This window comes from Squalius cephalus, assembly GCF_949319135.1.
Source record: "Squalius cephalus genome assembly, chromosome: 21".
In the NCBI taxonomy this organism is placed as follows: domain Eukaryota; kingdom Metazoa; phylum Chordata; class Actinopteri; order Cypriniformes; family Leuciscidae; genus Squalius; species Squalius cephalus.
This window is the reverse complement of record NC_137142.1, coordinates 4,084,720-4,098,549: the sequence shown is the minus strand read 5'-3', so window position 1 is coordinate 4,098,549 and position 13,830 is coordinate 4,084,720. Positions and strand designations below refer to the sequence as shown.

The window sequence follows — 13,830 nt, the reverse complement described above, 5'->3', positions numbered from 1 at the left end:
CTTTTTTCTTTTTTTAATATTGCAATATTATAAATTATTTATTTGTGCACATTATTATAATTTTTTTAAAATTCATGTGCATCTAATATTTAAACAAAACAACTTTCCCTAGCGCCCTCTTGCAGCACATTTCTTCTCTGATGACGTGGTTACTGGCGCGAGGGCGGGGAAACCTGTCAATCACATGAGATTGACCAATAGCAAACCACAACCATCCAATCAATTCCCCATGGACAAAAGTCTACATTTTTCTTGTTCCAGATACCGACTTTAACAAACAAAACATTAACAGATTGAGGACTTGAGCCATTCCGTTGTTTCCGTCTAGACTAGAGGGTAAATTTGACAGTAAAACTTAAAGTATGTCTTTTCATGATTTTGTCTATTTCTGTGCCCATGGAAAATAATTTGAGATTAGTGAATTTATTATGTATATTTTACAAAAATTAAAAATATATATAACGTGGCCGCTTTGATGTAGATTTTTATGGCACAAGGATAGACTTTTATTTTTAGACTTTTATTTTTAAACCGCAGACCGGATGTTGTTTTGTACCCGCAGCTCAAGAGTCTCCGCGAGCGCTGCTGTCACTCACAAACTCACTCGTCATGATGGCTGCCGTGTGGCGAGCTCGCGTATTTGCCCGCTCTGTCGTCCGCTTCTCTGATCGTGATCTGTAAAATATTCGTTGAAAGCACGTCTTTAAACTCGACATTAAAAGAACTCGCAAAATAACCTGTTATGGTCAGTAAGAGCTGTGTTTCTAAGATTAGCTACTGCTAATCAGTAGCTAACATTAGCATGTTAGCAGCCGTGACGTATTATCGACCTGTCACACACATCTGAGTTGTTTTTACTGGATAACAGACTTAAATAATTCTTTAAACGCATAGCATGTAATAACAATCATGCATAATGTCCATATATTTAAAACTTCGTCTAATTTATTCATGCATGTTTACAAAGTTGTGCAAATCACGAAACAACCGGACTTGTATTTTGATGCACTGAATAAGAAAATAATTTGATAGACGATTGTTTTTTTTGGTTTTTTTTATGTAGTGCAATAATTTCTCACATATGTGGGTCCTGGTGATTAATGCTTGTCAAGTTTCTGCTAGTCTCTGATTGGTCAGTCTGATTTTTAAAACCAAACATGGACGTGGCTGAAGTTTTTTTTATCTGCGTCACATCTTTTTAAATTGTTCCTACTCAACATAATATCTCAGTTGAAGTTACTGAATATGTGTTATTTCTAGGCTGAAATCAATCAAAATACTGATGGCACTGTTGAAGAAGTGGAAGATGAAAATTCAGAGGATACTAATATTCAAGTTAGTGAACCTGATGATCTTCTTTTTTTTTTTTTTTTTTTTTTTTAAGAAGGCATATGAAAGAAAGTTGCAGTTGTCTTTATTTAATAAATTGCTTTAATCAAATACTTAGTATTTAATTCATTTTAAGAGTATTTCTACATCATGGTTAATATTGAAAACCTTGAAATATCCGTCAGCATTTTACCCAAATTGACCCTGTTTACTCTAAAAAAACACTGGTTTCCTGGTTTTATTCTGCACAGTTCGTCAGTGCATGTTATTCCAAAGATAATAATTCATGACACAATACTTTACTCCACCTCTGAAATGATTGCCCTTTTTGGATGACCTCACAAATCCCTCTCACTTTTTAGCCCCTCCCCTCAATCTCCCCATTCTGGATCGGGATACTTTGTGATTGGCTAAAACCAAGTCCCGCAAGTTTTTTCTCACTGAAAATCGTGTTTCTCTGTGGAAGCTTGTTTCCGCCACGAAATAAAAAGACTCAGAATTGCGAAATATTAACAGTTGCGAGTTCCTATCTCAGAATTGCGAGTGGCGGAATTTTTTATATCACAATTCAGACTTTTTTTTTCTTGCATTTACGCATTTATATCTAGCAATTCTGAGTTTATAACTTGCAATTCTGACTGAAATAAACTAGCAATTCTGTGATAGGAATTTGCAATTGTTGCAACTTTTTTCTCGCAATCCGAGTTTATATCTTGCAGTTGTGAGATAAAAAGTCGCAATTGTTTATATCTCGCAATTCTGACTTTTTTTCTCGCAATTCAGAGTTTGTATCTCGCAATTCTGAAATAGGAACTCGCAATTGTTTATATCTCGAAATTCTAACTTTTTTTTTCGCAATCCGAGTTTATAACTTGCACTTGTTAGATAAAAAGTCGCAGTTATTGTGCATTTGCGAGTTTAAATCTTGCACTTGTGAGATAAAAAGTCATAATTGTTTATATCTTGCAATTCTGACTTTTTTCTCGCAATTCAGAGTTTATATCTCGCAATTCTGAAATAGGAACTTGCAATTGTTTATATCTCGCAATTCTGACTTTTTTCTCGCAATTTAGAGTTTATATCTCGCAATTCTGAAATAGGAACTTGCAATTGTTTATATCTCGCAATTCAAACTTTTTTCTCGCAATCCGAGTTTATACCTTGCACTTGTGAGATAAAAAGTCACAATTGTTTATATCTCACATTTCTAACTTTTTTCTCGCAATTCAGAGTTTGTATGTCGCAATTCTGAAATAGGAACTCGCAATTGTTTATATCTCGAAATTCTAACTTTTTTTTTCGCAATCCGAGTTTATAACTTGCACTTGTTAGATAAAAAGTCGCAGTTATTGTGCATTTGTGAGTTTAAATCTTGCACTTGTGAGGTAAAAAGTCATAATTGTTTATATCTCGCAATTCTGACTTTTTTCTCGCAATTCAGAGTTTATATCTCGCAATTCTGACTTTTTTCTCGCAATTTAGAGTTTATATCTCACAATTCTGAAATAGGAACTCGCAATTGTTTATATCTCGCAATTCGAACTTTTTTCTCGCAATCCGAGTTTATACCTTGCACTTGTGAGATAAAAAGTCACAATTGTTTATATCTCACATTTCTGACTTTTTTCTCGCAATTCAGAGTTTATATCTCGCAATTCAGACTTTTTTCTCGCAATCCGAGTTTAGAAGTTGAGAAAAAAGTCGCAATTGTTTATATCTCGCAATTCTGACTTTTATCGTGCAATTGCGAGTTTATATCTCGCAATTCTGAAATAGGAACTCACAATTGTTTATATCTCGCAATTCGAACTTTTTTCTCGCAATCCGAGTTTAGAAGTTGAGAAAAAAGTCGCAATTGTTTATATCTCGCAATACTGACTTTTTTCTCACAATTCAGAGTTTATATATCGCAATTCTGAAATAGGAACTTGCAATTGTTTATATCTCGCAATTCTAACTTTTTTCTCACAATCCGAGTTTATATTTTGCAGTTGTGAGTTAAAAAGTCACAATTGTTTATATCTCGCAATTCTGACTTTTTTCTCGCAATTCAGAGTTTATATCTCGCAATTCAGACTTTTTTCTCGCAATCCGAGTTTAGAAGTTGAGAAAAAAGTCGCAATTGTTTATATCTCGCAATTCTGACTTTTATCGTGCAATTGCGAGTTTATAACTAGCCATTCTGAATTATGACTGATATTGACTCGAGATGGGAACTCGCAATTGTTTATATCTTGCAATTCAGAATTTTCTCTCGCAATTATGAGATAAAAGTCGCAATTACCTTTTTCTTTTTTTATTCTGTAGCAGAAACAAGCTTGCACAGAAATCTTGCCTGATCTCACAAGGTTTTGAAAGGCTTTTTATTGTTAACAAATCCCGGTAATCATGAATGACTGCAGAAGCCATCAAAAGCACATTGGTCAGAAGGTGTGGGAATCCTGAATTTCTTATGAGCCTAATCTGATGATGTTTCAGATGGAGCTCAGTGCTTTCCGGGCCAAGTGGATGTCCGAGCTTCAGCCCAGCTCCGGTGGGAAGAGGAGCCTCCAGAAATCTGCCGAGCTGAAGAGGAGACAAGAAATAGCTAAAGAGGAAAAGGTTAGTGATGGGAAGTTCGGATCATTTTACTGACTCTCTCGTTCATCAAAATGAACGAATCTTTAGTCGAGTCAGTTCGTTCATTTTAAGTAGCTTAAATGTTACACTTTTAAAGGGGTGGTTGAGTATGATTTCACTTTTCTAACTTTAGTTAGTGTGTAATATTGCTGTTTGATCATAAACAACATCTGCGAAGTAACAACGCTCAAAGTTCAAAGCAAAGGGAGATATTTGCTTTTTAAGGACTACAACAAACGGCTGGTAGAGACTACACAACATTCCTCCCGGGTTAGTGACATCACAAACCCTAAAATTTACATAAACCCCGCCCCCGGGAACACGCAGTCCGTGTTGAGAAGAGGAAGAGTTGTTGTAGTACAGCACATTTGTGAGTCAGCTCAAACTGTAGCATCCATCTTTTCACATGCAAATAGAAAGTCACTCTGTGTGCATCTCACAACAGTTCCTATACGAGCGATTTATAGATTATCATCACAGAATATGCTAATTGAAGATAGTTAACTCCACATCAGCAACATAAATTCATCAACTAACCATTCAGAGATGTCCTGTTGCATTCTACGTGTTGTCACTTCTTCTTGAGTCTCTCCATCTTTGTCTGACTCCGTTTAAACATAAAAGGCAGAACAGTTTCTGTCATTTTAGTGTGTGTCTGTGTGAGGTAATCGCAGCTGCTAACACACACCAGCTCTTGAAGCTCCGCCCCCTGTGCCGGGAGCAGCAGCTAATTAGCATTTAAAGGGCCAGACACAAAACGGTGCGTTTTTGCTAACCCTCAAAAAGTGACAACTTTAACATGCTATATAAAAATATCTGTGGGGTATTTTGAGCCAAAACTTCACACACACACTCTGGGGACATCAGAGACTTATTTGACATCTTGTGAAAAGGGCATTATACCACCCCTTTAACAGCCATATTCCCTGAACGCATCCACCTACGCAATCTTGATCATATTCTGATTTAAGAGATCATTATAATGCAGCAAAAAATAATTTCCAGGGAACATAAATAATTACTTTACCTTCCGAGTCTTTTGTTCATTTGTCACGTGACAGACGCAATGAACGGTTCATGAATGACCCATCGCTAGAAAAGGTGTGAACTCATGAATATTCATATTGTACACTATGATCATGAAATCTAAATCAGTTAGAGCGCCACAGTGATGATGATGTGCCTTGCCTTACATTCACAGGCCCGAGAGCTGTTCCTGAAGGCAGTCGAGGAAGAGCAGAATGGAGCTGTTTATGAAGGTGTTCATGCATTTATTTATTTAGATTAGACAATTACACTTATAAAATGGATTCCATGAAGAAGTGAAGGCCGGGACTGCCGGTAAACTTTTCCTCCGTTGATGTTTTGCAGCCATCAAGTACTATAAGAGTGCGATGCTGCTGGTCCCGGACATCGAGTTTCGGATCAACTACAGCAGAACTCCTGATCCGGACCGGAGTGGGAGCTAGTAAGTGCTCGGATCACATGTGCTCATGGAAAACTTTGATGCATAGTGGGACAATTGTATATAGTGTTTTCCAGCCTTTTTTTAATAGTAATAATTAAAATAAGGTTTAATTTGTTAATATTTGTTAACTGCATTAGTTAGCATTAATTAACAATTAACAATACTTCTACCGCATTCATTCATCTTAGTTCATGTTAATGTCAACATTTACTTATAAATTATTGAAACCATAAGATGTATCTGTTAATGTTATTTGATGGTATATACTGAAACAAATGTATTGTTCATTGTTAGTCAATGCATTAACCAATGAAAACTAATTGGACTGTATTGCAAAGTGTTACCTAATAATTAATAAATAAATAAATACTATAAATTCTTACGGTTAATACGCATTTTCTACTCTCTACTCATCTGGTTAGCAATATTTGGACATTAATATTATGAAAAGTATTATTCATAGGCATTATCAGTGATACATTTTGAAAAATAAAACTTGTGATTTGCTTAAATATCTGATCCTTCTGCTATTATGAAACACAATTTTGGCTGTTTATAGCATTATCTCTCTTTTAATGTGATAAAAACACTAAATAATAATTTTGACTATGTATTGGTATGTAATTTACGGTGGTTTAAGGTGCTGGAAAAAGCTTTAAAATGGACCTTGAAAGTGCTTGTATTTGACCTTGGAATAGGTGTACGAACCCTGATAATGGCACAATGCAAAAAATTTGCTTCATTTTCTATATGCAAAGTTCTTCACAAGTGCCTATTCATGCACTCTAGCTTGGAGGACAATGAGAAGGATCGTGAGATCGACGATCTGCTGACATACTTCCAGCAGCAGCTCATGCTGGGCTGCGACACCATGAAGCTGTGTGAGCCGGAGACGGACACGTCACAGGTGCACATCTCAGGTACTTCTCACGCTCGACCTGCTCTGTTCACATTCCCACAGTCTCCCTGTTTCCCTGACAGTCTCTCTCTCTCACGTCCACAGCTCTGCCCTTCGAGGTGCTCATGTATATCTTCCGCTGGGTGGTGTCATGTGACCTGGACCTTCGAGCCTTAGAGCAGCTCTCATTGGTTTGCAGGGGTTTCTATATCTGTGCAAGGTGGGCTCACAGACTCACCAAACATCTGAGGAGACCAGCTTAGAGTCTTGGCAGAACCAAAAGTATTGGTTTGCCACTGAATTGTGTGTGTTTTGCTGCAGGGACCCTGAGATTTGGCGCTCTGCCTGTTTGAGAGTGTGGGGGCGAAGCTGCACCAAAATGCTGCCGTTTTCATCCTGGAGAGAGATGTTTTTGGAGAGGCCACGTGTGCGCTTTGATGGTAAACGTGTGCGTTTATGCACAGTCAAACCAAAATCTATTCAGACACCTTCAGCATTTCTCACATTATCACAGTTTATTCGCTATAGTTTAGAAAATGGTAATAAAATTTGACAAGATGTTTCACTGGTTTTGTCCATCCTTCTGTTAGACTGTCTCACAACTGAATTATGTTGAATATCTGTCAGCTGTTAAATTTAACTACACAATTAGATAATACCAGTTTAGCTCAACCAATCACCAAGCAATGCTTCATTTAGTTCAGTCTGTGTGTAAAAAGAGCATTAGCATTTAAAGGAAAAACACTTCAGCAAAACATGATCAGCTCAAAGTGTCTGAATAATATTTGGTCCCAAATTTTTCTAAATTTTACTGGTAGTCACTGTATGTAGAATGTTTGGGTATAATATGTCACAGTTTACTTTATTTTGCTCTCCTCACTTTCATAAATGAACTATAGTGTCCTGCACACACTAGTAAAACAATACCAAAAATTATATCTGGTGTCTGAATAATTTTAAATATATGCTGCATGTATAGAGTTTAATAACCGTCTGTGGTTCGTCCAGGTGTTTACATCAGTAAAACCTCATACATCCGTCAGGGGGAGGAGTCTCTGGATGGCTTCTACAGGGCTTGGCACCAGGTGGAGTATTACAGGTGAGATCTGGGCTTTAAAGGGATACTCCTCTCAAAAATGACAGTTCTGTCAGCATTTACTCACCCTCATGTACTTCCAAACCTGTATGCATTTACAGTATTTCCCCCAAGCGGCAACCTCTCTCTTGAATCTGACACGGAAGTGACTTAAACTGCAATTCATCGACTGGCCACTAGAGACAGCCTGCAAAAGAGAGTCAATCCCATAGACTCCTCTTGTTAAAATGCCCAACTTTACAGCAGAAATAAACATGTTTACAGCCTGGTACAAAAAGTGGATTCGGTCTATATAGTTAATTTTGCCCTTCATGACGACTGTGAGGGGGGTGAATATTTTTATAACTCATCCGTTTAAATTATATTAAGCCTTAAAAGTTCTGCATAATTAAGGGCGTGGCCACTTGAGTGACAGGTTTTCCATGTTAATCAGAGTGTTGTCCTAACCAGCCGCGACGGCGACGATTCTATTTTAGAAACGGTTTCTATTTTTCTGCGACGTCGCGCTGGAACAACAAACACAAAGTGTGGCGATGATAATCTCAGGCGCTGTTTATGTGCTTTATTTAGTGTTAAAAGCGTGTAATGTGACTTTGAATATCATTTAGTGCTCCAGCTTTGCAGCTGTAAAAGCAACAATGGATAATTCACCTCAGATCTTGAAATTAAACAAATGGAAACAAGAACGTTCAAACTGAGAACAAACAAGCGTATTCTTTGACAAAGATTGCTGTAGTAACTCAGTAGCCTATTTATTTTTAATAATGTTTAAATGGTGTAATATTTGTGAATTTGATTAATGTAGCCACTTATCCATTTTCTTGCGAGTGCCGTTGAAATTACTATCTGGTGCTGTGCACTCCCCGCGAGACTCCGCCCACACGCTGTTCTGATTGGCTGACTCCGCCCACACACTGCTCTGATTGGCTGGCTCAGCCCACACGCTGTTCTGATTGGTTGACTCCGCCCACACGCAGTTCTGATTGGCTGACTCCGCCCACACGCAGTTCTGATTGGCTGACTCCGCCCACACACTGCTCTGATTGGCTGACTCAGCCCACACGCTGTTCTGATTGGCTGACTCCGCCCACGCACTGCTCTGATTGGCTGACTCAGCCCACACACTGTTCTGATTGGCTGACTCCGCCCACACACTGTTCTGATTGGCTGTGGCCTTTGATTGATTTTGACGCATCTCGCATTATTTGTCGCTGGAATCTTATCGCGTCTGGTTAGGACACGATGTTATGAGGCTTTGACGAGACCTGATCTTCCAGGTACCTGCGCTTCTTCCCTGACGGCCAGGCGATGATGTTGACCACCCCCGAGGACCCGTTGGTCGTTGTCCCACGGCTGCGCAGCAAGAACTCCAGGTGTGTGTCGTGTGCATGAATAACACACCTCTGAACTTGACATGTCTAGTCCACGTGACATGACGGTTCAAATGCTTGATTCCCCCAGGATGGACTCCATCATGTTTGGCCATTACCGGCTGTCCCAGGATACAGACAATCAAACCAAAGTTTATGTTGTTGTCTCCAAGAGGAAAGAAGAGGTTGGTTGGTCATTTCACAGCGCTGTTATGTTTGTTTGCGGTTTTACTAACAATCATTTCTAAATGTCATAATCATTTGTTAACAAACAAGTATTCATTACTTCAATGAGCTCATTGTTTCTGCCTTAAATTATTACATCGTTTAAATTAATGCATTTTTAGCTAACTGTGATTTTGTATATGTACATTTCTGAAATACATAACTTAGAAAGTCACCTCTGATAACAGATCACTCTAAATTGTAATGTGAAGCTGCTTTGAAATGATGTGTATTGTGAAAAGCGCTACACGTAAGCATTAAGGTACTCGAGGCTAGCGCTGTATCGTGAATAAGTCACGGCTGAAGGGCGTTGTTCGGGGCGAAGCGGACTGGAGAAACCCTTTCAGCCGTGACTTATTCACGATACAGCTCTAGCCTCGAGTACCTTAGTGCTTTTATAAAACGGTTACCACACATACAAATATCAAAGCCAAAAAAATATGTATCAATGCAACTATTTAATGAAATAAAGTCACTGAAAGCCTTCCTTCCGCCGGAAAAAATAGTCCTTGACAGTGAACAGCAGCAGAGTTACATTATTACGCCATTAGATGGCGGCAAAGACTGTCTTTATGAGAGTCAGTCAGTAGAGAAGACTTTTACATTGAAAGGACTCAAACATGTGAACATGGAGGAGCAAGACACTGACAGATGACTAGCGTGTCAGGGCTCGAGAAATATGGTAAGCCTAAGCCTAGCTTAAATTGTACCCAATTCAATTGTAGAGCTCCGTAATTAAAAATGAATGGAAGTCAATGGAGACATATGACTAGTAAAAATTCATTTGTAGAGCTCTCTAATTGAATTCTTACTAGTAAAAATGCAATTACGATGAGTAACGCTGGGTACAATTTAAGATAAAATGGCTTGCCATAGAGAAAACCCCTTAACCGTTAAAAGGACAAGATATCGTAGCGGACATTCAAACTGATTTTTTATTATGAATATAGGACTGAGCTGAAGGAAAATGCTTTATCTACTGTAAATGCAGGTACACTCGCTTACTCCATCTCTCACAATACTCTACTATAGCTTCACTGAACAATATCAGTGAGATCAGACATATGTTTACGTCGCTAAGAGTGGTTGCTTTGGGTGTTGTGTAGTGATACATAGAACCGTTGGGTGAAGCGGTCATAGTGTTTTATCCTGAATAAAACACAGCTATTGACCAATCAGAATCAAGGACTGGAACTTAAAGGGGGGGTGAAATGCTCATTTTCACTCAATCTCCTGTTAATCTTGAGTACCTATAGAGTAGTATTGCATCGTTCATATCTCCAAAAAGTCTTTAGTTTTATTATATTTATAAGTGAAAGATAGACTGTACCGAGTCTTTCCGGAAAAAACCGAGCGGCTGGGGGCGGGCCGTGTGAATACTCGAAAAAAACTTTCCGAAACTTGTGACAAACCGGAAGGACCATTTTTGGCACAGAAATACTCCTTCAAACGTACAATTTAATTTTTGAAACTTTGTCCATGTTTAGCATGGGAATCCAACTCTTTAACAGTGTAAAAAACTCAGTATGCATGAAATAGCATTTCACCCCCCCTTTCACCGTTTTATACAAATAAATGTGAATTGAATTGGTTGTGATCTCTCAGCAGAAGGTGTCCGAGTACCAGAGGAGCCGGTTCTGCAGGCGGAACCCAGTTCCCGAAGCCGAGCGCTCGTTCCATGTGGGACTGCAGCTGGCCTCTGGGGGGCGTCAGCGCTTCAACAAGCTGGTGTGGATCCACCATTCCTGCCACATCACCTACAGGTGCCATGCCCTGCGTCTCAGTGTCCATACTATACACCCTAAACCGTGTGTGAGATTGAAATAAGTGTGTCCCAAAGCATAGTATGCTGAAGAGAGAATGCCAGAAGTGCCCGGATGATTCAATTTCCGGCGGATTTTCGAAGTGTGGATCCGTGCACACTATAACAGTTAATATTACCCACAACCCACTGCGCTTTGGAGGAGGAACTACAAACATGAGTAAAAAGTGTTAAAAATCCTCCACATTTAATTTTTCTACCGTATCGGAGAGAAATGCAGAGCAGGGGTCCATGTCGTGGGTCATGTGACTCGAGCTGGTGCTGTCTAGTCTTCGGTCCCATAACAATCGTGTCCTGGTCCTGTTGAGTTTAAGATTCATACCTGCAAACTTGTCGCTTTTCGGCGACAATCGGCGTTTTCTTGGTCAATTGGGTCATTTACGTGAATCGCATAGAACCGGAGAGTTTTTTTTTTGTGTGTGTAGGTATTGTTTCTCACAGTAACTGCCATGCAGGCTAGAATTGCGAAACATTATTGGATAATTCTTATAATTGACATTTCTCTTGGCCAATCGGAATCTTAGCACTTGCGTCAGAATCTTGAAACACACAGCGTCAACTGAGCTGAGCTCGCCATTTGATGAGACGCCTGGCTACCGTGCGAGTCTAATGGAAACTCACGCATGAATTTTTCTGCATTGAACTTGTTTTAGCGCCCGCCAAAGTGAATTTTTGTCCCGCCAAAGTCTTATTTGATCGGTGAGTAATGTAGATGAACGGCTGCGTGTGTGACAGGGCGTATGTTTAACTGAAAGAACGAGAGAGAGAGAGCCGGTCGCGCGCGCGCACTCTCTGTCTAAACGACTTCACCGCCTCCAAACTAGGCGCTGTGTTGCTCTCTCTCCCTCGCACATATTAATCAAAATAAATCGACACGGTGGTAAAAGGTCGGAAGACCAAAGTTTCATGTGGAGCATTCGGAGATTTTTTTTATTTATTTTTTTTCCTGAATTACTGCTGGGTGTGAATTGTGCTAAATAAGTTTCCTTATCTTCTCTGAAAAGCGTTCCGGACATTCAGCTGACATAAAACAACACTTTAATTAAACGAAATAAAACTATACAGTGATGAAATGTTTTCTATGTTGACACAAATGGATGTCCATGTCAGTGCTGGGATAATCACACAACGCGCACGACACGTCCAATTCGCGAACTAATGACTCCTTTGAACCGATTCATTTTAATGAATGGTTAAAACAACTGATCTTTCCAACAGTGAACTCAGGAGACGTCTGAATCGGTGTATAACTAATCAGTAACACTTTACAGTAAGGTTCTGTTTATTACATAAATTATATAAAAAGTACAGTTTGCTTACTCAAGCTTAAACTTTAAAATAAATAAAACCACTTGTTTTGTTTTTTTAAAAGCATATGACTACATTTTTCCACACAGTGCTATCAAGAATCTATAAGAGAATCGTTAAAGAATCGGATCGATAATCAGAATCGTCAGTGGCATTATTATTGATAAAATCTTATCAATTCCCATCCCTATGTGAAGACAGTAAAATTATAATCAAACATTAAAGAACATACATGTTTTTTTAATAGTTTTTTTTAAGAGTTAAAAGATTAAAACATTTTGCTAACATTAGGTCTTATTGTGTTCATCATTCATCAGCATGCATTGATTAATCCCATGGCATGTAGCAAAAAAAAAAGTTAGTCTGCACCCCCAAGCCCCCCCATCACCCCCCCCACCCCCCCCCGCCCCGCCCCGCCGGCGACACTGTCACCTTTTTTAGTCTGAGGAGTTTGCAGGTCTGAAGATTGCTATCCACCCTTTTTTTTTTTTCTTCTTTTTTTTTTTTGTTGTTTTTTTAATTCATACTGTTTTTATTTATTTATTCATTCATTCATTAATTTATTATTTACTGACCAACTGTTTTGTTTTATGTAAGTTTTTGATTTAGTGGTTTGGTTATATGTCAAGTACATGATTGTTTATATCATTTTTTGTTTGCAAATAAGAAAATCAATAGTAAAATAGTAATAGTAATCAAAAGTACAAATCATTAAAGAATAAGAGTGCTCTCCAGGACAGTCGGTATGCAGAGATCATTGGAGTGAATCGTCTGCATTGTTTCTAACCTCCTCTTCCTCTCCTCCCCTTCCTCTCCTCCTCTTCCTCTCCTCCTCTTCCTCTCCTCCCCTTCCTCTCCTCCTCTTCCTCTCCTCCTCTTCCTCTCCTCCTCTTCCTCTCCTCCTCTTCCTCTCCTCCTCAGATCCACCGGAGAGACTGTCGTCACTGCGTTTGATGTGGACAAAATGTACACGCCTCTGTTTTTTGCACGAGTCAAGAGCTTCACAGCCTTTTCAGAGCGTCCCCTGTAGGACGACCCCAGCGATGCATGACGAAAGCCGACCTTTGACCTTTCTCCTAACGCTTCCAGCACGGGCTCTTTCTGATGAATGTACAAGAATCCTGTGACATGTTTAGTCTTAACTGCAGCTCAAAGCATTATGTTTTGTTCTCATGAATAGTGTAAGAGATCTGTCACGCTCTTATTGAAAAGATAAAAATACTATATATATATATATATATAGACTGTCTTTAAGAAGTTTCAGTTCAACTGTGATGAATGTTCACTCTGTCTGTGCGAGTTTCAGTGAGGGAACGTGTCTAATGACGACTGGAATACCCAAATAAATCAGCTGTGTTGTGTTCTGCTTGTTCTTCCTTTACATGTCTACATTATGCTGCATAGTACCTGAAGTCAAATTGAAATCAAAAACACTTTTTCTTTTCTTACTACACATTCCTGGTCTTAATTTGATGAAGAAGGTCTGCAGTCTTTCCTCAGTGTTTTCTGTTTGGCTGATGGCACTAAATCCTCTCCTCTGCACTCTTCATTCTGGTCTCGACTCTCGACTCTTTCTCTTCCTGCCAGATCAAATCTATATTTTTCAGCTGGAGACCCGTAGTGTGGACGCTTGTTTCCGCCACTGAATAATAAATAAAAACAAATTTGCATGATATAAAGTCGCAATTATCTTGT

At 39.0% G+C, this 13,830-nt stretch overlaps 1 protein-coding gene across 2 annotated transcripts; it reads left to right on the top strand.

Moving 5' to 3' along the window:
• Positions 1 to 558: 558 nt before the first annotated feature.
• Positions 559 to 13,496, top strand: fbxo9 (F-box protein 9). 2 transcript variants are annotated; one of them, XM_079855110.1, is made up of 13 exons: positions 559 to 745; positions 1,261 to 1,335; positions 3,808 to 3,930; positions 5,150 to 5,207; positions 5,320 to 5,416; positions 6,206 to 6,336; positions 6,420 to 6,534; positions 6,636 to 6,754; positions 7,323 to 7,413; positions 8,688 to 8,783; positions 8,872 to 8,965; positions 10,611 to 10,768; positions 13,057 to 13,496. In XM_079855110.1, the coding sequence occupies exons 1-13, from the start codon at positions 743 to 745 to the stop codon at positions 13,163 to 13,165; spliced, it is 1,269 nt and encodes a 422-aa protein (XP_079711236.1). In that variant the 5' UTR covers positions 559 to 742; the 3' UTR covers positions 13,166 to 13,496. The 2 variants fall into 2 exon arrangements, with proteins under 2 accessions (XP_079711236.1, XP_079711237.1); XM_079855111.1 differs by having other exon boundaries at positions 591 to 745; positions 10,614 to 10,768.
• Positions 13,497 to 13,830: the final 334 nt, after the last annotated feature.

Excerpts from the sequence above, each read along its gene's own strand:
- fbxo9 (XM_079855110.1), top strand. Across the intron at positions 3,931-5,149 it reads AAATAGCTAAAGAGGAAAAG|GCCCGAGAGCTGTTCCTGAA; the intron begins GTTAGTGATGGG and ends TTACATTCACAG. Across the intron at positions 5,208-5,319 it reads GAATGGAGCTGTTTATGAAG|CCATCAAGTACTATAAGAGT; the intron begins GTGTTCATGCAT and ends GATGTTTTGCAG.